This window comes from Lathamus discolor, chromosome 2 (genome assembly GCF_037157495.1).
Source record: "Lathamus discolor isolate bLatDis1 chromosome 2, bLatDis1.hap1, whole genome shotgun sequence".
NCBI classification, from domain to species: domain Eukaryota; kingdom Metazoa; phylum Chordata; class Aves; order Psittaciformes; family Psittacidae; genus Lathamus; species Lathamus discolor.
The window spans coordinates 138,998,434-139,021,922 of record NC_088885.1 but is presented as its reverse complement, the minus strand read 5'-3'; the positions used below and the strand labels follow the sequence as shown (position 1 = coordinate 139,021,922).

The 23,489-nt window shown below is 46.0% G+C and overlaps 1 protein-coding gene across 2 annotated transcripts; it reads left to right on the top strand.

Moving 5' to 3' along the window:
* The first annotated feature begins 3,335 nt into the window (after positions 1–3,335).
* On the top strand, positions 3,336–11,170 carry ZNF706 (zinc finger protein 706). 2 transcript variants are annotated; one of them, XM_065668710.1, is made up of 4 exons: positions 3,336–3,459; positions 6,689–6,825; positions 7,972–8,068; positions 8,717–11,170. In XM_065668710.1, exons 2-3 carry the CDS (start codon positions 6,691–6,693, stop codon positions 8,065–8,067), a joined length of 231 nt encoding a protein of 76 aa, XP_065524782.1. In that variant the 5' UTR covers positions 3,336–3,459; positions 6,689–6,690; the 3' UTR covers position 8,068; positions 8,717–11,170. The 2 variants fall into 2 exon arrangements, with proteins under 2 accessions (XP_065524782.1, XP_065524781.1); XM_065668709.1 differs by having other exon boundaries at positions 7,972–8,079.
* The last annotated feature ends 12,319 nt before the right edge of the window (positions 11,171–23,489 follow it).

Sequence of the window (23,489 nt, the reverse complement as noted above, 5' to 3'; positions counted from 1 at the left end):
GTTTTTCTTGATTTCAGTAAGGCATTTGATACTGTCTCCCACAGCATCCTCATAGATAAGCTAAGGAAGTATGGGCTTGATGATCAAGTAGTGAGGTGGATCGAGAACTGGTTGAAAGGAAGAAGGCAGAGAGTTGTGGTCAATGGCGCAGAATCTAGCTGGAGGTCTGTGACTAGTGGAGTTCCTCAGGGGTCGGTGCTGGGACCGGTGCTGTTTAATATTTTCATCAATGACCTGGATGAGGGAACTGAGTGCACCCTCAGCAAGTTTGCTGATGACACAAAACTGGGAGGAGTGGCTGACACACCAGAGGACTGTGCTGCCATTCAGCGAGACCTGGACAGGCTGGAGAGTTGGGCGGGGAGAAACTTGATGAAATTTAACAAGGGCAAGTGTAGAGTCTTGCATCTGGGGAAGAACAACCCCATGTACCAGTACAGGTTGGGGGTTGACCTGCTGGAAAGTAGTGAAGGGGAAAGGGACCTGGGGGTCCTGGTGGATAGGAGGATGACCATGAGCCAGCAATGTGCTCTTGTGGCCAAGAAGGCAAATGGCATCTTAGGGTGCATTAGAAAGGGAGTGGTTAGTAGGTCAAGAGAGGTTCTCCTCCCCCTCTACTCAGCCTTGGTGAGGCCGCATCTGGAATATTGCGTCCAGTTCTGGGCCCCTCTGTTCAAGAAGGACAGGGAATTGCTTGAAGGAGTCCAGCGCAGAGCCACAAAGATGATTAAGGGAGTGGAACATCTCCCTTATGAGGAGAGGCTGAGGGAGCTGGGTCTCTTTAGCTTGCAAAAGAGGAGACTGAGGGGTGACCTCATCAATGTTTACAAATATGTGAAGGGTAGGTGTCAGGATGATGGAGCTAGGCTTTTTTCAGTGATATCCAGTGATAGGACAAGGGGCAATGGGTGTAAACTGGAACATAGGAAGTTCCACGTTAACATCAGGAAGAACTTCTTTACTGTAAGAGTGACAGAGCACTGGAACAGGCTGCCCAGGGGGGTTGTGGAGTCTCCTACACTGGAGATATTCAAGGCCCGCCTGGACAAGTTCCTGTGTGATGTACTGTAGGTTACCCTGCTCTTGCAGGGGGGTTGGACTAGATGATCTTTTTAGGTCCCTTCCAACCCTTGGGATTCTGTGATCCTTGCGTTTGGGCTACCCGTAAATACTGAGAGGCATCCTTCATTTTCACTCCATTTTAATGCAGAACACTCACTAATATCTGAGGAGGGTTATGAGTTGTTTTTTAAACTAAAACCCCGACAATTAAACAAGAAGCATGAAGAAAACCGCTGCAGTCTATTTCCAGCAATTTTAAGATACAACATTTCAGTCTAAAGCTTGCATTTATTTTTCATTTTAACTTATACTTTTGTTCATATACGCTGGCTTGCTTCACCTCATATGGGAGCAACACAGAGCAGAGGAAGTCCGTAAGACACATAAACTGCAATTAGGGTGGGTTTATTTCACCAGAGCTATGCAAAGCATCCAGCACACAGACTGGCCCTGCCTCCCTACCGGCTCACCGCATCCACCCTGCGCCTCTCTGCTCACCTGCACACATGCATGGAAATCTCCCCTTTGGTATGATGAGTAAGTTTCATGCAGGGAATGCATGTTGAAAAATTCCTTATTGAGAATAGGAATTTTTCCTTATTATCTTCATAGTAGAAATCTCAGCTATAGGGACTTGTGTTCTTCTTTCACACTGGGCTTTTGTTTTCCAGTGGTCTCTTTGGAAGCATCTAAATTGCAGAGCCATGATTTCGGTAGTACAGGGACTGATGGCATAACCAGGATTTACAGCACAAAGGGACAAAAGACAGAGCAGTCAGCGGGCAGGCTGCAGTGCCCTGCCCTGCACAAGACCCTCTGATCTGCCCAAAGCAAGAAAAGGTTGGGAGACCAGCCATAACTCAGCGTGCCCTCAGGTCTGCGCTATCTGAAGTCCTCACCCAGCCAGGTGTGTGGCAGTGCTGTAGCACAGGGACGGGACCCTTGAAAGCCGTTTTGAGTTCCACATCTGAGGCCAGCAGTCCTCCTAAAATAGCATCAGCCAGGAAAGGGGCTACTTTTTCACTTGGCAACCCCCACCAATCAGAGCTAAACCTCATTCTGAAAGCCACCTGCTTCTGAGGACAGAGCCCCAGTGCTCACCTCCCCACACATGCACTTGTCACATCCAGACCTACTTCCAGTGATGTGTCGGATATCTGCTACAGAGCTCCCCTGTGACTGCTGTCATGACTCACAGCGATGGCCCAAAACACTCACTGTACTGCTATAGGGATTTTTGCTGTTGCTTTTTCCTCTCACTCATATGGGAGGGGAACATTAGAATCATCTAACCTGAGCCCCTGTAAAATGTCAAGCCATCAACTCTTAATTCCTCTACTAAGCGCACTGTTTGCTGTCTTGGACCAGGCACAGAACTGTCAAGACCCTGGGCTTATTTTAAAGCTACAATTGCTCAAACAGTGGCAGAACATCTGAGCAGAGATGCTGCCTCCGTTTCTCCTTTTCTAAACGGGTGTATAATCCGAGAAGGCACATTCAGCCTTCCTTTCCAATATACGAAAATGTCAATAAAGTGATCCTTTACCCTTCTTCACATGGCCTGCCTGCATCTCTACTCCTGCAGGCTAGTACCTTTCAGATCACTCGTGCTGCGCATTCAGTCTGCGAGCAGCTTCCTCTGCCGGCCCTTGTCTTAAAGGCCAAACAGGACCGTGCCCGCTTTCAGCCTGAAGCAAACTCCACTCATCTCACACCATTTCCTTCAGCTTTCAATTCATTCAGCCTCCCAAGGCCGTGCATGGGCCTTCTTAAGCTGCCACCTGAACGTAACATGACCCCTGCGGAACCCCTGCCTGGGCCGGGCACTCCCAGCCCCTTCCCTACAGCCTCTCCAGAGCCATTTTCTTGAGGAGCAGCAGCAGCTATTTTTAGGGAGCCTCTGTATGCTGCGCGCAGACCGGCGTGGCTGAGAGCGGGGCCTGTCGGGAAGCGAGGGGACGGTGCGGGGGCAGCCCCACCACACGGAGCCATGGCGGATCGACCGCAGCCTCCCCGCCGCAAGCGGGAGCCGAGCACCGGGAGCCAGGCTGCACGCCCGCTGCCCGCGGCGCCGCCCTGCGCGGCAGTGGGGCCGGCCCGGTGAGCCGCCGCACAACGCGCCCCAGCCGCCGCTCCGCGGGCCCGACCCCCGCCACAGGCCCCGCCCGGCGACACCCGCACGGCCGCGGCACCACCCCCGCCTTATGTAACGGACGAGCGCCGCCATTGGCCAGCGGGGCTGGGCCGGGCGGGGCGGCGCATGCGCAGTGCGGGCGCTCCGCTCCCTCCTCCTCCTCCTCGTCGTCGCGGGCAGGCGGTGGCGGCGGGTGTCGCGGGGCCGCGCGGAGACTTCAGCTCCCGCTCGCCAGGGCCGCGCAGGCCGCACGCACAGCCCGGGTGAGCGGCGGCGCCGGGCCCTCCGCTGGTGGGGCGGCCGCAGCGGCGGTGGGGTGGTGGGTGCGGGACCGTGGGCCCGGACGTGGCGCGGCGGAGCGGAGCGGAGCAGGCCCGCCGCGGGGGGCAGGGGGCGGCCCAGTAGCGGGGCGCGCTCCGTTCTCGGCCTGCCCAGGCCGCTTCAGCCCGCGGCTGGAGTTCCGCCGCCGCAGCTTGGCCCCTTCCCGCGGGGCTACCTGCGCTGCGGCCCCCCTGCCTTGACAGGCCCTCTCGGGGCCCGCGGCCCCTTCGGCTCCTTCGCGCCCCAGCCTGGAGCTTCCTCGCAGCGGTGTCGGGGCTGGGCCTTGCTTGCTGGTGCCTTTGGCCGCCTGGCGGGGGGAGCCGTTTGTTTCTGGAGGTGACAGCGGAAGCAGCTGTCTGTGCCCAGTTTTAGGGCTTGAAACTCTGCTCAGGTCCTGGTGACTTACAAGGAAATGACCCTGTGTGAGGCATTAACGTACCGCAGGCTCCAGCCTCGCTGCCTTGTGATGCCCGTGCTGTTGCTACTATGATTTAGCACTAATTTTTCCTGCGGTATTTCCTTCCTGTGTTCTCGAGGTTTTTTTACTTCGAAACAGCAGGCTGGTTTGCAGGGCTCTTACGAGGGCGTGCCTGATAAGGAAAGCAGCACTTACCTGTGTTGTGCAGCTGAAATACAGATTTAGCCTGGGAGATGAATTCATCCTTCTTTTAAACGAACTTTGGGATTGTCACTTTTTAAACATTTGGATAGTCCAAATAATCTTAATTTTCCAATAGCTGAATATTCACTCTGTGTATCAACTGTATCAGTGTAATTTGAAGTATTTAAACTCTTGGATTTTTGGCCTCGGGCATCATGCGGATATGCATGATATTTTAAAGCAGATGTTTTTGTTCATGTTTTCTTGTTTGTGTCTTAAGTAAAACCAGTAGTTGCCAAATGCGTACAGTGTGGTTGGCTGTTACAGCGTACTGCTTACCAAGCTCTTATCAAGGGACCGAATTACAAAGTAATAGCATCATTTTATGAAAATATGGTTGGTTGTTTTTTTTTTTATTGCATTTCATTGTTTTCTATTAGGAGCTCCCTAACTTCTGAGAGAATGCTGTAATGCTGGTAAAATAGAACCAGAATAAAACCTACACTTCCTTCTAGTTTGCAGAGTTATTGGGAATATCTCCCCTGTTTTTCAATGGGAATGTAGTGTTCTGGTTGAGCCATGCTGTACGTAAACACTGTGAGGCCCTGGCTGGGGTGTTTTGGAGTAACTCTAGCATACACTGATATTTAGTTTTGTTAACATTCAGTGCTGTGTCTTATGGAAACTATTGAATGCCACATGTATTTATGCTTGTTAGTAGAGTTTTTGTTTTCTTGTGTTCAATTTTGTTAACCGTTTGGACTTAAATATTCCTTTAGAGAAACTGATGGGGGAGGAGGAGGAAACACTCAAAGATGCAGTGTAATGTTTCTGCTAAGGGTTACATGATGCTATTATAGATCCAAGAAAAAGTTGGGAGTGTGGCCTGAGAGGTTCCTCTCAATCTTAAAAGAGCTGCTTTGGGTCTCAGGACCATCTTTTTGCTCAGTGTTAAGCACTGTGATGTTACCTGAAAGGAGGATGGAGAGAGGAGGTGGCTCGTTTCCTTTCCCAAGTAACAAGTGACAGGACAAGAGGTAACGGCCTCAAGCCGCACCAGGGGAGGTTTAGATTGGATATTGGGGAAAATTTCTTCACCAAGAAGGTGCTCAGGCATTGGGACAGCCTACCCAGGGCAGTGGTGGAATCACAGTCCTTGGAAGCATTCAGAAAACATGTAGATGAGGCCCTCAGTGACATGGCTTAGTGGTGAACTTGCAGTTCTGGGGCAATGGTTGGACTCAGTGATCTTAAAAGTCTTTACGAACCTAGCTGATTTTGCAATTCTGTGTCCAGAAATTCATACAGTACTAATGTATTTCCAGGTGTCCATGTTTCATAGAAACTTAACAGTTTTAAGGGCCTTTCACACATGCTTACGGGAGGTCAGTCTGTTTGAACAGGCCTTTCTCCTTCTGTCCTCATGGAGGGGAGTGCATGACAGACCTGTTGTAGGCACCCAGTCTGACTCATGTGTGAGTACCAAACTTGCAGCAAATGCCCAGGTTGCATAGAGGGGCAGTTACCAACCAGCCGACCACCTGGGAACATTTGACTTCAGTAGTCCTGAAAACAGTGGACTTCACTAGCTGCTGCCCTGTGCTCGTGTAGCAGGTCTTATGCTTCTGTGAGAGCTGCACAACTGGATTGTGCGTGGGCTGTGAGGGACCGGGAAAGATAATAGCAGAAAGTGGGCTGCTGGCTTATATAAGCATGCTCTGGATTCTGCTCGCTTGGTGCACCCAAATCCTGCCTGGTGCCTACTCTGTGGGTGGGCTGCAGGCTGAGTGGGGTGTCCTGGTGGGCTGCAGGCAGGCAGAACGTGGCGGTGGTAGCATACGCTAGTTTGCTGCTCCCTGAAGTGTGATTTCTTTGTGCCTCGTTTCTTCTGGTGAACCTTCTAATGGTATATGGCAGTAATGTTTGCTTCCTTTATGCTCCTGTGTTTTATAGAGTAACAGCTTCCTATGGGGGCAGCTTTATTTCTTTTTAAGAAGTATGCGCATGTGTAAAGTTGGCTAATAATAAAAAAGAGTGGCCACCTGTAAAAATAGCCTTGAAGAAAGAGGGGTGACCTATCGTTCTTGGCATTCCCAACTCCAAAGCAGCTCACAAGCACATATACCACAAGACAGTAATAACAGCTTGCCTTTCTTGGAACCTGTTTTAAGTTCCAGAAATAAAGGTTGAGTCTTAAACTTAAAAGAACAAAACCCCCTAAATTTTACTGTGCTTGTGGAAATAGAGAATAAGTTTCTGTTAACTGTAAAGGAAAATTCAATTATTGTGACTATCGAAAATACTTTTCAAAAGTAGGCCTTGAAGCTTTCTAGAGGAAGAAACCTTAAAATGACCTAATAATTCTGGTGTGTATTTTAAGAACAATACTAAAACCAGAGTCTTTACGTAGTAAAGAGCTTGAACAGATGTCTGTTGTATGAGAGTTATGGGAGTCGTAGGCCTCATGGACGAGCACATGACTGCATTATGCTCATGGTTACAGCTTCTCAGTCAGCTAGCAGTAGTAGTTTCTCACATCTGTAGACTAAATGTTGTCTTTTTGTTTGCAGATATGGCTCGTGGACAGCAGAAGATTCAATCGCAGCAGAAAAATGCCAAAAAGCAAGCTGAGCAAAAAAAGAAACAAGGACATGATCAGAAGGCTGCAGCCAAGGCTGCCTTGATATATACCTGCACTGTCTGTAGGGTAAGAGGAACCAAATATTATTGTAGGCAGGTCTGTCTTCCAGCCTATAGAATTTTTAGAAGAATATATAGTGGAAGCTCAAATACTTTTCAAGTGGCTGTCTAGCTCACTGCTGGAAGCATTCGCATGTTATGTGACTTGCTTAAAGATTACTCAGCTGTACTGATAATTGAGATAGGAGAAAACAGGAGAGGTCACGTACAGATCTGTTCTGGGCGGTTATCTTGACTTCTGAATTGCAGAGGTCTGCATGTGCTGTTAGTATGAGGTATAAAATGTAAAAAGTGTGAGATCACTTCCTGTTTAATCTCCAAATGGGAACATCTCATCTTAGTGATGGAATTGGCGTGTCTTAGAATCCCTGTTCGTGTAGAGAGGAAAAGTGGTGGTGCCAAAATCTTTAATGTAAGTTTGATACACAGTAACTTCTAGTTGTATAAATGACTTGACAAGAGAACACAAATGTGAGTGCTAATCAGATTATACTTCTGGCTAGTTTTCCTGAATGGCCTTGTTTTGGATCTGAAGGGTAAACCTGCAGTTTTCACATAAATGGTTGGTCTTGGAGTAGATTTGTCGCTTTGAATGTCTTAAATAAGATTCCAGCAAAATCTGCTCGCTTAAGTACTTGTAACCAGTTCCTCCTCTTGTGAAATCAGTGTGTGGCAGCAGTCACTTTGGGCAGCTGATGCCTGCAACTGTAGTAGCCTGAGGTAGCTTCTGCCAAGTAGAGAATCAGTCTGTGCCCCTTAACTCTTGGCCTGTTGATAAACAAAAGAAGGAGCTTTCATAAAGATGTGATTCTAAGAAGAAGAAATGTTTATCTTTTAGATAGGAGGTAGGTTTTCCACCAAACCAGCTTATGAAGGGTAAGATCTGCAGGCGACTTCTAGTAAGAATAATGCTGTTGGTGGACATGCCAAACCAGTGTGATACTAGTGCTTAAAAGCACCTCTTTGAAAATCTGAGGTTAAATAGTCTCTTAAGCTGTAGCTGAATTAATGGTGCTTCCGTCACTAGAGCAATGTCTTTGAGGAGACAGTTTGCTTGAGGAAAAAGAAAACAAAATGGGGAGGGGGGAACAGGTTTTGTAGTATTTTTTAACTCTTGTACTGTGCATAAAGTTAAATTTCTCTCTTTAATCAGACACAAATGCCGGATCCCAAGACCTTCAAACAGCACTTTGAAAGCAAGCATCCTAAGACTCCACTTCCTCCAGAATTGGCTGATGTTCAGGCATAAGGTTGTCTACAGGTCATTACCTTCATTTTTAAATGACTGTCTGGGAATTAGAAATTATTCATAATTTTTTTACCAGCAGCTGAGACTTAAAACTCATTTTGTTTCCTTCAGTACAAAAATTAACTGTAAGTTAATTAAAGTTATGCCCCTGAACTGTTAAACAGGAGAAGCAAGCTAATACTTACCTAGGTGAAATGGCTGTGGCTCTTTACTGTGCGTGGAGGTTGTTTTAAAAGGGATTAATGTTATTTCAGATGGTCATCTTTAGAGTTGTAGGAATAGTCTTTATTATTTAGTTCTTGCTTTGAAATGTCAGTTTTGCTTTGAACAGAACACATCATAAATGCAATCTGTCTGTGGCTGCAAAACGTGTAATGGAAATAGTTGCTTAGAGTATTTCCAACAATTGAGCCTTTTTGTTCCTGAACCTATGCAAGCGAATGCAAATTTTTCTGCATTCAGATACAAACCCTCTGTGTTAACTATAGAAGAGGTTTCCCACTGGCCAGCTGATGGGCTGTAACTGAAAGTGGTTATAATAAAAGGCTGAAATGAGGTAAAAAAGCAGTACTGTGGTATTTCATTCTCATAAAGGTGAGCAGCATTGTGCAACGGTTCAGCTTAACTGAGTTATTCTTGTTTTTTGTAGGTGAAATCATGGCACCTATTGACTCTTCTACTGTCAGACCTTACATAACAAACCTGCAGCTGCTTTTCTAAAACTGTTGATCAGCAAAAATGAAGGGGCTACAGAAACATTCATATTTTTATGCTGTTCCCTCTTGGGCTTCACGCAAAGACAATTCTGTGTAAATGTACAGTTGTGCCCTATTTGGAAATCCTGAAAAATCAGTCCATACTTGTTATAAAAAATTTTTTACAATTGTAATTATATTGATGTTCATATTGTGTAAAATAACTCATTTAATAAAGTAGTACTTTGATTTTACAGTATCACAGATTAAATCCTTGTAGAAGTTCTGTTTCAACTTCCTATATTATCTGCCTTATCATAAAAAAGACAAAGTGGAATTTTCCCCATCCTGCCGAAACATGAGCAGTATCATTCCACTGAAAGTAATGTACATTACAGTAAATTAATCTTAAGTAAAAAGGGAAGCTGCTCAGATTTACTGTTCAGCGTGTTGCCTGCTTGGGCCTGGTCACTAGTGGTCAAGTTGTTGGCTCAAAGCACAACAGACTCCCTGGAAAGTGCGTTAGAGTACTGAGACTTCCTTCTGCATTTTTTAATCCTGTGTATTGGAGTCTGATACTGCAAGCCATTTCAAATGGAATTCTTTTACTGTGAGGGATCATGTTCCTTGAAGTCATGCACTGGAGAGATTCTGGTTATACCTGTTACCCGTAATATTTGGTAGATGGCTGAGGAAGCGGAGAGGTGGCAGGATTGAATGCTATAGGTATGCTGGCTTGAAAAATACTTGGCTAAAGAAACTCTGCTCTTAGTTGAAAATACTTATTTGAAAAGATTTTTAATGCTATTTTGAGCAGTTAACCACACATGATCCCCCTCAAATGCATCTGGTTATTTCAGTAGCAACTCTTCAAGAAATATGCAAAATAGCCAGCCATTAATAACCTTTCTTCACAACCAGCTTAAAATAAGCCTGTTGGAAGAAAGCCCAAGTAACTGAAATAATACGGCTGCTTTAAGAAATGAGATGTTATTAAAGTTGCATTGACAGGAAGAAGCTGGATAATACCTCTCTGGCCAAGAACATTTGAGCAGCTAACCATAATTAAAGTGTTCTGGGTGCAGTTCTAATCCCAGGTGTACAGCACAGAAGTAGTGGAGGAACATCTGAATTGTGCTAGTAGGTCTGCTGCGCAAAATTCCATCTTTGGCATTTGGAGGGGGCTTACTTAAGAGCTTTAGGTTTGATCTTGCAGTAGGAAGCAATACTAGAATTGCTGTGATTTACTGAGGTTACAATGGATGTACAAATTCTGGCAATCCAGGTAACCCTTGATATGCAGCAGGACTACGTCTGACCTTCAGATGGCTTCCTAAAATCCAGGACCGTAGTCTCAAAGACTCATTCACTTAAAAGAATGCACTTGGTATTTTATTATATAAAGTCAAAGCCTTCGTCTTCTTCCACTCATTTGCTCCTTATTGAACTACTGTGAGACTAGCTTCCTGTCCTCTTTGCTGTGACAGTATCTCTGTAAATACTTAATTTGGCATAAAATTTCTCTGTATTATAGTCACTCCAGGATAACCTGTATATCGCTTAACTTTTATAAATACAACATTGTTCTCCTCCGAGAGTAATCCACTACTGCACTTGTACACCTGACATCAGAATGTAACGCTTCATTTATTTCTCTTTAATGTTACCAATACATACATCCTGACAAACTGACTCCCACAAGGCAAGAAATCTGTTCTTGACCTTTGTGCTGTGTGTGGGAGAGATCCTTAAATGTTCTGATGCTGTAGTTTGTCTAAAAATATGCTGAGTGCAAATGGATAACGATGTTTCTTGCACTGATTGGTATTGGGTAAATCTGGTTTTACTCTGGAAAATGATCTGGGATGTATCCCTATAGCTTGGTCCTGAGGTGAAATATATATTCTATTCCTTCAGTTTGGAGTGTGTAGCATTAAATAAAAAGTGGTGGGTTTTTTTCATGAACAATGTCTCTTAGTGAGCGCTGAAGAGCTGCATCGCTAGTGGGATGGTTTACTTCAGTTAGAGATGTGTTTTTGAAACTTTATGATGCTCAAGTTGAAAATACCCTGTGAAGTGATGGGGGGGGGTTATGTATTAGAAGGCAAGGGTGATCCTCAGTTCAGTAAGATCCTTAGCTGCAGTAGCTGCAATCTGAAGTACAGAAATAAATGAAAGCTATGACTGAATTGTTGTAAAGGCTTTGTAACTACAGGGGGGATGCTATACTAAATGTGGGAGTTGTCATCATCTAGAATACCTGTGATGCTCCTTGTACCTGAAAGGTCAGGGGAGGGACTAGGACTTCATCATATCTTCCTGATCTGAAGGATGGCGTCCTGTTACCTGGCTAAAGACACAGTTGTGCATTGTAATGTGTCTAATTAAAGAGAATTAAACAACTAAAATGTAAAATGTCATATTTCCTGCCTGCTTTTAGAAACAAACATTGCTGCACTTGGAATATTAATTTCCTGGCTGTGGACAGTCCTGGAGCTTGAAGCTATCTAACTTTGCAAGAAAGAGACATGGGACATTGAGAAAGATTCATCTTTGTGCAGGGACAGCATCCAGGTAAAGGGTTCTTATGTTGTCAGTATGGGCAGCAGCTGTCATGGATGTCTTAAAAAGTTATTCTTGATTCTCAGAAGCCCACGTCTCTTCTGGGAATCTCTTCAAGTGGCAGCTGAAAGCACATTTTAAGCAGGGCTTAAATGTTCTGAAAAAAGTGTCACTTTAGATCCCAGAGTAGCAGTTGGCACGTGCGGTTATGATGGGGCTACTGAGTAATCAAGAACAGTTTTGAGATCTGTTTCTTGAACTCAGACTATTCTCTGTGCTTTACCTATCTAAGGGTTTCGGGTTTCTGGTTTCTTGCTGTGTGAAATCTGGAATCGAAGTTGAAGACAGTTGCTTTATAGCCTGAAGGAAATAGCTGGCTTTATGCAACGCTCTTGAAACATCCCTGGAGACTATCCCTCTTGGTTATTTGCTGTTGAGCTGAAAACACTTCAGCTCACATAAAGCTAGTGATCACAGGCTGTTTGCAAACCGCACAGTAATGAAGGACTCTGTAGCATTTCTGTAAACTACTGAACTGTTCTCCCATGTAGATGAGCTAATGGATGGATTTTTTTTAATCACTGAATACTGCTAGGTTTGAGTTGAGGTCTGTTTTGTTTCCCATTTTCACAGAAACAAGAAGTATTTGGCTTTACTGGAATCATGGTCTTCCCAAGGTCTGACCAGTAAACTCAATTAGTCTTACAGAATCCGCAAACAAAGTAAAGATCAGCTTGTGTTTTTGTCTACTCAGCCCCATTCTGCTGGAGATGATTTGGGGGCATGTGATTTACCTATTTAGAACCTTACAGGTTTCGCAGTGGACTTTGGATTCAGCCCCAAAACTCAGCTTTGGACTGGTATTCAGCGTGTGATTTTCCATGTTCTGTATCAGCAGCAGCGATGTTGCTCTAGTCTAGGCAGTGGGAAGGTGGCAGGTTCTGTTTGTGGAATTTCACTGTCCATTTTGAAAGTTACTTGGGAATTTTTTAGTGCACTGTCTATTGTGGTTTTTATCTAGATAAAGCACAATAGAGACTCACTGGAGTTCTGTTATCTTGCTGGCTTTCAAAGAAAGGTGCAAGAGGTTGGGCATACATTCTACAGTTCTCTTACATGGCTTTTAGCACTGGGGTTTCTGGGGAAAGAGGAATCTGTAGTCCCAACCCTGTTCTCTGTCAGGAATGTGCTAAAGCAGTGTCTCAGCTTTTTCAGGAAGTATGGCCAGCTTTCCTCTGAAAAATGCTGTCCATTAAACACATAAAGTTAAGGTCCAGACAGCACTTTGATGGCATGGCAAACGTATTTGTGTGTTCCCTCTTTGTAGCTGTTAGGAAATCACAGTGTGCAAAATGTGTCTGGATGCTGGAGATCTTCCAGTGGAGTAAGGACTAAGGGAAATCTCCAAAAGTTACCTAGTCCATCTCTTTGCCCTGAGATTGGGTCAAATCTGCCAAGACTGTATCTTGCAAGTGGTTCTTTAACTCTTAAAAGCTTCCAAGTTAAGGGATCCCATGACCCTGTAAACAGCATGTACCACTGTTGAACCATACAGCTGGAGGGTTACCACAGCGAGTTTATCCCTGTGAGTTCAGTCAGTTACTGGTTTTGTTGGCAGTAGATGTGGTAAATAGTGCCCTCGTTTGAACTCCACTATCGTGTTCTCCTTCTAGTCTTCTCATTTCAGTAGACCCAGTTAATTGAATCACTCTTCATGGTTTCTAAGTCTAGCAATTGTTGTGTGCTTCTCTGGATCCTCTCCAGTTTGTGCTCTTAAAGCACATGGTCCAAAACATGACCCAGCGTGCTGGCTAATGCTAGTGCAGTGTTGCTGGGACAGCTAACTTCTGGCGCTTTAGTACTGTTGATACACACTGGAATTATATTTGCCTTTTAATAGCATCATTTTGACTCGCATTCAGTTCCTGGTCTGTGAACATCCCAGATCCATTTTGGTACCACTACTCCTCTCCATTTTGTGGCTATGTATTTAGTGCCTGCTGCATACCTGTTTCTGGTGTATATCAGACCAAATTTATCAAGATACCAGTATTCTAGAGCTGTCTCATGCTCTTTACAGTTCATCCAAGTTCCCCATGCTATCATGGGAAAGCCTTGCAGATGTCCTGTTTATAGCCTGAGTTGTTCATGAACACACTGATGGGCCTTACAGGATGCTGTGTGATTATCTTCCCAGGTTCCCAGTAAGCCTTTGGCGTTTGCTTTTTGAGAGCATTTTTGGACTGCTGTGATTCTCCTTGTGGTCAGTAGGGACTGGAGCCCTGTATTTCACCTTTGAGCACTTCACATAATGACAACGTCAAAGGCCTTTACCACAACAGGGAGACTTAAGCTCCTGTGCACCTATGGCCACCAAGCCAGATTTCACGAAGAAGGAAGTGGAAGGTAGTGGAGTACTGCATCGTTTGTTCCCACATTGGCTGGCAGTTGCTGGGTTCCTTTTCCAGAAGTCTTTACAAGGAGAACTTTAGGATAATTACTGTAGCCCTTTTCCAGGTTTAGGCTGACTGACAGTCTCCATTTTAAATTTCTTGGGCACGTCCCACTGCTCTCTTGGACTCTTCTCTGCGCCCTGTGAGTTCTCAAAGAACAACACTCATGGTCCGTGTTGCCGTGGCTGATTGCTGGAGCATCCTAGGGTAAAAGTGATCAGCTACTGCTGAGATGAATACTTCCTCTTTCAACTTCTTAACATGCTTTATTTAGTTAACTTTTGACTGAAGTCAGAAGTGCTGGGTTTTACCTATTTGTAAATCTTATATTTCATTTTTATCCTTTTTCAGCAAGTAATAAACCTATATTTAACTTTCTCTTTCCCTGCATACTTATATGCTTTGTATCTGCCTTTCAGAAGCTCAGCTGGTTTTTTGACTCCACTAATGAAGGTGTTACTTCGTTGACTTTTGAGCCTTCTAAAACTCAGTCACTTGTGTGCTTCTCAGAATCCATGCTCTTACATTTACAAGGCTCAGCGCAACACTAAGGCTAACTCTGAAAACCCTTTTTATTTGTTTGGGTTATTTTGCACACTTTGCCCACCATGAAGCTATCAGGAGCGATATATGCTCTGTCCTTATCAGTTCATGGTCCCAAATGTGCCAGAGCTGCAGACTTCCTCACTGAAGTTTGAGCCGTGCCAAGGATTTACTTACGCACATATTGGCAGTGAGAAAGACACTACAGACCAGGCTGGCCTGATAAATCTGAGTGTGCAATAGCTGTTACCCTGTATGTGAAACTATATAGGACTAATTAGAGTAAATGCTTGAGTGACTTTTCACCAGCCATCATTCTGACCATTTCTTCCTCTGGTTTTCAAGACTGTGCCTAAACTTTAATCATTGCTGTCTGTTCTGTTCCATTCCATGTGGATGCCGATGCCATGCAAACCCTCACAAGGGTATATATCCTGTCTTTACCTTTTGCTTACCAAAACAGTGTAATACCCAAACTGCCTTTGTGCCTTATACAGTGCTTTGCAAAATGAATGTGCATGGAAAACAAATGCATGTTAATTGCACAGCATCTTCTCAGGCCAACAGGATGGGCCTTAATTTGTAGCTCCTTATTCCTGATGTGCCTTCAAGTTCCAGTAACCGTGACCTGCTAATAGTTTTAGCTCTCTTTTGGTATACATGTTTTCTTTAGCTGTACGTGGTCACTGCATATTTTGCAGTTTGCTATATTTTGAATTATTTGTGGATCTTTTGAAGGGTGAAAACTGAGTATTTCCAACCAAAAGAATAATTGAAGAACGATGTCTTCTAAAAAAAAAAAAACCCAAAACCAGAAAAAGAAACCTAAAATGTGTCTATATGTCCTGCTGGTATTCAGAATTATTACTATTGTCATTACTCTCTGTTACAGTAATGCTTTAATGCAGTGGCATTTTCTGTTGTTGAAAGAGACACAATTCAGATTTCATATCACAGTGGGCTGTGTACGGTATGGGAGCTGACTGCAATAGTCTGTGTGATGGAGCCCCACCTTCCCTCCACACAGAAACAGGGAGAAATAATTTACATTTGTGACTAGATTTCACTTGCTGTATTTTGTATTTGGAAAGTAAATTCAGATTGTTTGTGGGTTTAGCAAAAATGGCTTAACCCTTAGATACGTTTTCTGAAGGGCACCTACTGCTTCTATCAGCTCTCACCAGATCAGAGCTGGAAGTCAATGTTTTTCTTAATGAGCTCTAAGAAATACTGTTTATTAAGGACCATGTAAAGAAAGGTTAAGCAGGAGTACACAGTGGCTTTATGCTGCTGCAGTAAATCATTCAAAGAATTTGCTGTTATGCATCTGAAAGCATGAGCTGTTGTGCGCTGGAAGAATGTGACACTGTTTGGATCACAACCACCACTAGCCAACGAGGACAACTTTTCAGCTTCTGGGCTGCTTTCTAAATGGACAAAGCATGCCTGTATTTTTCTCAAGTAACAATTGAATTCTGCATCACTGAAGTCAGTAGGAGCTTAATTTTGTCATGTGCTAAATATTCACATGCACGTGAATAGCTGCTAGCTCGAACACCTTCATAAAACCTATAAATCGCATGTATTACTAAAATGGGTTTACTTGACCTCTGTCAAGCTGAAGACAATTTCTGCATGTCTGGGAGGTGCAGTACCCTGTCCTAGAAAACATAGACAGTGCTCTACCAAGACAGACTTCACCGGCTGTAAGTCATATTTTTTGGACTCCAGTCACTGTCAGTCCTGCTGTTTTATCACTGCACTTTTAACTGGAAACCCTGTGTGGGCAACATGGCTCTGTGGACCTCACAGATGCTAAATGCCCCATGGACAGAGATTTGGAAACCACTCTCTTGGGTACTTCTGAAATTAATTGTCCCTCTTGCTTGCTCTGTGGCTCCTGGCATTTTCTCAGAACCCAAATATCTTTGTGCTGCTCCCCCTCCCTTTCCCCACTTGGGCTGGGTGAATGGATAGGAGCACAGTCATGTAACAGTACAGTTGTCCAGTCTAAAAGTACTGCTAATAACTCTTGATTGCATCACTTGGTTTTAGTCAGTGGTGGCCAGCCTTCACCTTTCAGTGCTGTGAAGGGATAGAAGCAGCCTGGCATCTGCAGACGCACTTTCTGGGGCTGCTACTCCTGAGCACCAGCCTGCCTTCCTCTCAACATGAGGATCCAGAAACCACATGAGCAGCATAACTAAGCTCTGGGTCTGAACGTGGCTGAAGACAGCCAAATTTGCAGAAAGGGGAGTATCTTAAAGGCAATCCTGTTGTTCCTATTTGTGAAAATAGGCAGCTGGGTAGAGGAAAGGCTCTCTGTGTCATTATGGAGGAGGGCAGTGGCTTAGGGCTACAAAAGGACCTCCCACAGTGCTGGGCACCAGACCGGCACTTGAGAAATGCCCAAAAGACAAATTTCCATTGGTATTTCTTTAGTCAGGAAGGAGAATTCACGCTGAAGTACCTGATACCAAGTGCCTGCACCAGGCTTGCTCATTGTCAGAGCTTTGGCCATGCCTCTGTGGGCAGCAGAGCCAGTTTTGGCTCTCATTGCGCATGGTAAGGTGGACCTTCTGCCAACTTCCTCCCTTCCTTGCTCCCAGCCCCAGGCTGGCTCACAGTGGGTACTTACTGGGCACTGTCATGAGCTAAGTCAACCCAACAGAAAACGATCCCTTTGACTTCTAACAGGCAAGTAAGAAAAGTGAGGCCCTGGAAGAGTCTGACAAACCGAGGTGCCCATGTTGGGCAGATTGTGTCTGGGAGCAGCGATGTTGCAGGAGTCTGTGTTTCTGTGCAAGATCAGCAAAGACAAACAGCTTTCCCTTGACAGCTGCCTGCGTGAGGAAAAGGGGAGAGGGAGAGGTGGGATGCGGATTAGAGACTGTAAGAACAGCTCCCTGTGTGTTTGCTTGTATGAAATGTTTGCTTTGGAGCACATGAGGCTGGCTTAGGATTGACTGATTGATTGCTAATGGTCAAGGTCCATTTAAAGACATAAACAATGTCTTGAAGAGGTTGTGCTTTATGTGGCACCAGAGAGAGAGACTTTGCAAGTACCAACACACCATCCCTCTAACTAATGTGGTAATAAGCGTGCTAAGTGCTTGGGTGATTGTTTTTTCCCCTTCCATCCCTCCTTCTTGTGGGTATGTCCGTACCAGCCCTCCACGTGCTGCATTAATCCTTACCCAGATACTCGTCTCTCCAAGTACTCTTCTGCAGGCTCGTAATTGGTATTTCAGGAAGGGAAAAACTGGATGGAAACAAAGCTGATGCTGAGACTTTGTTGTTAGCGGGGAAGTTTATGAGCTGGTTTTGGCTGGAGTTTGACTGCAGCCCATCACATGCTGTAAAGCTGGCAGGGAGAGAAAGGAAGTCCTTCCGTTTCCAGGGAGCTCCATGGCAGGAAGTGAACAGTAAAGCCCAATGAGTCAGCCACTGTTCAAGAGGAGACGAGCAGAGGAATGGGAACATCAGAAAGTGCCACCAAAAACCCCAGAGGTCAGCCATGAACTCGACATCCAAAAAGAATATTGCTTCCCAGAATTCCTGCTAAAGATTAGTTGTCCAGCTTCTTAGAACAAGTAAAGCTGTTACTGTCCCCCTGGAGAGTGAATGAAAGTGGATTATAAGGAAACAGATGGTGTAGAATTTAACTTAAAATCAAGATTCTTCATTATTGAGACCAGTCTGTCTCAAGCTACACTTTAGGCAAATTGGAATGCAGAGACATTAAACAAATAATGCCAATGGGTTTTGAGATAGGCATCTCTAGTTTTTCCTAAGCTATAGTAGACTCCACTCATTTTAAGAGATAGATCCCAATCTGAGGATGCATATTATGTTGAAACAGCCCTTCTTTTAATTTAGGACAGTACATCAAAACCAGCATTACTGTGGGTTGGTTTTTGTTTTGTCTTCCAGTGTCTACCATTTTCTAGCCTCTCCATTCCTATGGCAGACTTTTCCTCACCCCCATTTTCAGCCAGCTTTCTAGGAGAGCTGTATAAGTCTTTCCTCTTCAAACCCATGACTCAGCTACCATTTATACTCCAAATACCTCCCCAATCTGCCTATTTATTGTGGAATAAATCTTAGCCCCTCTCTGATATTTCCACGAGCGCCTTGTCAAAAGCTGTAGCTCCATACCACTGCGAGGAAACTCCTAACCTTTTGCCAACAGCTCTTCACACCTTGCACAGGGTGCTCCTGCCGTCCTTCTGCTCCCTGTCCTCACTATTTCCCAGCACCTCCCCATCTGCCCGTACCCTGCTGCTGCCTTTGCAGCATCCACCAGTGGGCTCTCAAGCAGCGCCTGGCTCTAGCTCCACAGCCAGGACTCCTTGGCACTTCCCAAGCGCTCACCCGTCACAGCCACACCATCTTTGTTCACAGGTCACACTGACAAGCCCTTCCCCTGCAGAACAGGTATCTTGCTTTGACGGAAGTTGTCACAGCTGCTGGATGCTGAAGGAACTCCTTCTCTGCCTTGCTGTTTTCTTCACTGGGTTAACAGTTCATGGGCAGCTGAGGGCCTCTCTTGCTCCTTCTTCACTGAGTTAATAGTTTACTTCACAAGGATTTTGCTTTTCAGATTATTTATCTCTTAATTAGGATTTACTGCCTTAGCCCTTAGCATCCAAATTCATGCAAATGAATCTTTTGAAGACCACATTTCCATCTGCTGTGCTTCCTTCTCCTTTTCTGCCCTCTGTCACACATGCAGCCTTATTTGGTGACATGGCACTGGCAAGTCAAAGACATAAGGGCGAGGCTTGGGACCAAACAGAGCAGGGAGCAGGGCTGCACGTCCACAGTTCCCCCCATCTGATGCCCCCTGCTCTCTACTTGCCATCTTCAGCACAGCAGCGGCCAGGTAGGTTTTTTATTGCACAGTGACTGTTCAGCTGGTAAAGAGGTGCCCCAGAGAGGGGGTTTGGGAGCAGCCCTGCCCCATTCTCCCCACACTTAAAACCACTGTGGTACTAAGCAGCCTTCTGTCTGAAGTGAGAAACCAGACAGCTCCTTAAAACCCCCGGTGTGTTTCGCTGCTATGTGTTTAATATAATGAGTTCCCAGGTCAAGGCTTACCACTCCCTGCTTTACCCCAGGTGAACCCTGAACTGCCGACACCTTACACATGGCTTTGCTGAAGTTCCAGCACCTCCTGCCCAGCCTGTTTGCTGCTGCCTCCTTCTCATCCTTCATCATCTCATTTAGTTTTCACTGCAGGTCCTTCTGTCTGGAAAGACAGGTCTTGTGTGAGAGGAGCTGAGTCCCCAGCCCACCTGCCCTCCTCCTCGGCACAGTCACAGGGCACAGTGAGAGCAGGCAGCATAAATCCACGTGAGACATCCTACCTACACAGCTCAAGTGCTGAACAAGTCAGAGGAGCAGGACTGGCTGGGTCTAGCCCTTATGTTCTGGCCATCAGGGCAAGAAGCTAGTCTTTATTTTGCAGCCATTGTCTGCAGTGGCATCACTCAACCACCTCTCAGGATCATTTAATGTGCCTTTGTCCTCTATAACTGTCATCCAGCTGCTTGCATATATGTTCTAGTGTATCCTGCATTTTCCAAAGCACGGTTTCATTTTGGGCATGAACAGCTGGGTCCTGGACTTGCTTAGCTTGACTGTGGCTCTGTATAGATAAAATTCACATATATCTTGATAGGGGGGGCATGAATTGTCAAAACCATACCTTGGGTGCTGATTCAACTTCATTTGGAGTAGGATTAGTCCAAAATCTCAAACTTCCTTTGCAGGTGGCATCTCTTCCTGCACATACATTGTCTCTTCAAGAAGTAATCAAATTCCAAGCTGTTTATAATCACAGTTTTCAGTCTTAATCTCTTGCAATTTCAGACAGAGCTACAGGGTATCTCTTGCAATTTCAAACAGCTACCAGGGTATTCCCCTTCCGCGCTGATTTAAATTAGCCAGACAATAACCCTTCAGTAATTAAAACACCCACCAAAAAATCAGAGCAAAAAGCTTCCCATTTAAATCTGTGTTAAACCAATTCATCAGTGGCACGATTAAAATCTTTGGGACAAATCCTTCTTGTCCTCTTCATGTAAGCTTTGCTTTTGAGAGCAAAGGGATGAGTGAGAACAGCATTTAGTCCATACATTAATAATGTATATCCTTTGACTGACAGGGAATGGGCTGGCAGAACAAATGAAAGCACCCTGGGGTAAGAGGAAGAAAGCCTCAGCTTGCTGCTACAAACTTCATAGGCATAAAAGTACATTTTGTTTCACTATTAAATAAGGAGATTTGGAATATAATACTGTCTCCTTCTGCAGCCCTTCCATTTTCTGCTCATGGCAAAGAGGATAAAACTGTCCACAGCTGTAATTGTTCCATCCAGTGCTCACATGCCCGGGAGAATTAATCATGAGCCGCAAAATCCACTCCTCTTAACTGGAAAGCACCACGTTTTGTACAGTGAATATCTACTGACCTGGGAGTCCAAGTACACCAAAGACTGTCCAACGTGTCCCAGCACTGCGCCCTGTGAAGCTCTCGGCTTCACGTCTGGGATAGCTCGTGGCAGACATCCAGAACCTCCTTATTTCACCTAGCTTCTTCCTGCTCGGAAAGGCACTGCTGTCTGTCTGGTAATGAAGCTGTTTGGGAATGGATCCCGGGAGACAAGAGCCGCAACCTGATGCGAGCAGCCCCAAACCCCATGGCTGCAGCATGGGCAGGGTGGGCGCCTCCGGCTGGGTCTGTGCTGACCACGATCGGATGGAGCCAGCATCCATCCTCCATGGCTTCATCTCCACATTATATCCTGGGAGGGTTAATGTTCGTTTGAGTTGGATTAACTGCTTTGCTTCGCTTGTGGGTTGTTTATTTGTTTTGCAAAAGGAATTCTAGACAGACATTATCTTGTGAGCTCAATAATATCAGGGAAACAAAGCAAATTCCAGGAACAAATTGCCTCAAATTTTGCACAGTGTAATAACGCCGCACTTCCACCCTCCTTTCAGCCATTTGATAGTGATTGTTGTAGTTAAAATGAATTCATAATGTTCCTGTCTAGCTTCCACCAAGCAACTCTTTTCCATTTGGTACGGGGCTGTTTCTCTGGCTGATTTTTGTAATCTCACTGTATCTGGTATTTTTCATGCCTCCAGAGCAGAGCCAGAAACTCCTGCATCAGTGCTGAAGGTAGGCAGGGAGGGTGAGTCAGCTTTTCAATTCCGATCATAAAGTTAAGGCTCGGTAACCAACGAAGAGCTGCCAATCAGGATAAGAACCTTGCCTTTTCCTTGGTCTCAGGCACCTGTTTTCTAGCGTGATATGACTGTGACACTAAAATGTATTAAAAGAAGCTTGTTTGGATGCTTCACTGCCCAAAAGCGGGACGACGTCCTTCTGCCTGGGCTCCGTTTCTGCAGAGCAGCCAAGCAGACCTGTGCACAGCTGCATTTTCTCCCTGTCTTGCCCTCACCCATGGTCATTGTTGGGACACGTGCCCGAGGCCAGCCCGCAGGAATGCCCACAGCCATCGGAGCACGTGGGTGGAGTGGGGTTTCTACAGCCAGCACCGAAACCCAGAGGGATGAGGGAGGGCTGTGACCTGTGTGCGACTGCCCAGAGACAGGGGAGGTCCTCGCAGAGGTGGGCACCGAGAGGGCGGTGAAACGGAGCAGCCCATCTGGTTAGGGGTGAATGTGTAACGTCGTAAATTCTTTATAATATGTAAAGGGCCACTGAGGAAGAAAATAAACGTGTAATCACTACGTGCACTGGTTCCCATCCTGCCATTCGGAAAGCAAAGTGTCCAAGCTGAGCTCCTCCTCTGGGCAAATGAGAGAAGATACCTCCCCGAAAGGCACTGCTTCCCACCCAAGGTGGGTTCAGGAGGGGTGCAGCAGATGAGATGTCTCCTCGTGGGGCTTCGGTCATTGATTATAATTAGTTCAGAAAAGACTTGACTTTTAGGAAGTCAATGTACACGAGGGCAGTCCTGCTCCTGGGCTCTGACTGGCTTTAGAGCATGACCCAGACTCCTGGTTTCCATGTATACGGAGGTGAACTTCAGTTTAAAAGTATGATTAATTTAAAAATAGTATTTCTCTTGCTAAAATCTTCAAACCTGCTCAGCTCTCTGGCTGAAGCTTTTCCAAAGCTCTCGTGCTCAGCAGAAGCAGAGGGATATCATGTCTGCAATCCCAATGGCAGGCATCACCCAGGGGAGGTGGCACCAGCCAGCTGCTGATGGCTGATGTGTGCTCAGGCCATCCTCAGGACAGTGCTGCCCCTTGCATGGCCATGTGGAATGGTGTCTGGCCACACAGCCCTGACCCTGAGGTTTGAGAAGCTGAGGCTGGCTGGCAGGAGACGGGGAATGGCTGAGACGGGGCGAAGAAAGCAGAGAGGGGCAAACCATCAGGGAGAGCCAGGGATGGCAGGTGAGGAGAGGGATGGCTGGTCTGGAGAGGAGCGGGGGAATGGGGACAGGTCAAGTAACAAGCGACTGGTGTGAGTGGGGGCTGAAGGAGACGGGGTGCTCTGGGGCATGGGTGAGAGCAGGTCTTGGTACCCCCTGGGGGTGTCCCCTCCCAAGCACAAGGCAGAGCCCAGGAATCCTTGTGAAGCAGGCCAGTGGGGGTGCTGGGGCCAGGGGCTGGGCACCGGTCATGCTCACATGTGGCCCCAGCGAGCACCAGGGGTTCGCTGTTTGGTGGTGGAGGGGTTAATTCCATGTAGGAAACCCTGTGGGAAGGTAGCAACGCCTGACACCCACAGCTGGGAAACACCACCTACACAGACCTAAATTCAGCCTCTGGAAACCAGTTACTGTGATACAGTCTCTAAGGGCAGCCCTACAGGCATCCTTCCCAGCAGCTACACGGGGCCCAGGCACCCTTCCCGTGCTCCGGTGGCAAGAGAAGATGCAACGTCCCCCACAGGGGCACACATCCCCTAGCTCAAGGGAGGAGACAGCTCTGTTCTTTCATCGTTCATCTTTTCTTCGTTAGAACCTGATTTAAGTTTGAGGCTGATGAGATCAGAAGAGAAGGTGAGGATGTGTAAAGAATGATGGTGGGAAGCTGCAGATCCCAGGAGGAGGGACAGTCTCGTGGTTTTTCTTGCCTGATTTGGGATAGACTATAATGTTGAGGCCCTGCAAGCTTCATACATT

Excerpts from the sequence above, each read along its gene's own strand:
- ZNF706 (XM_065668710.1), top strand. The coding sequence starts at position 6,691 with ATGGCTCGTGGACAGCAGAAGATTCAATCGCAGCAGAAAAATGCCAAA. Across the intron at positions 6,826-7,971 it reads ATACCTGCACTGTCTGTAGG|ACACAAATGCCGGATCCCAA; the intron begins GTAAGAGGAACC and ends CTCTTTAATCAG.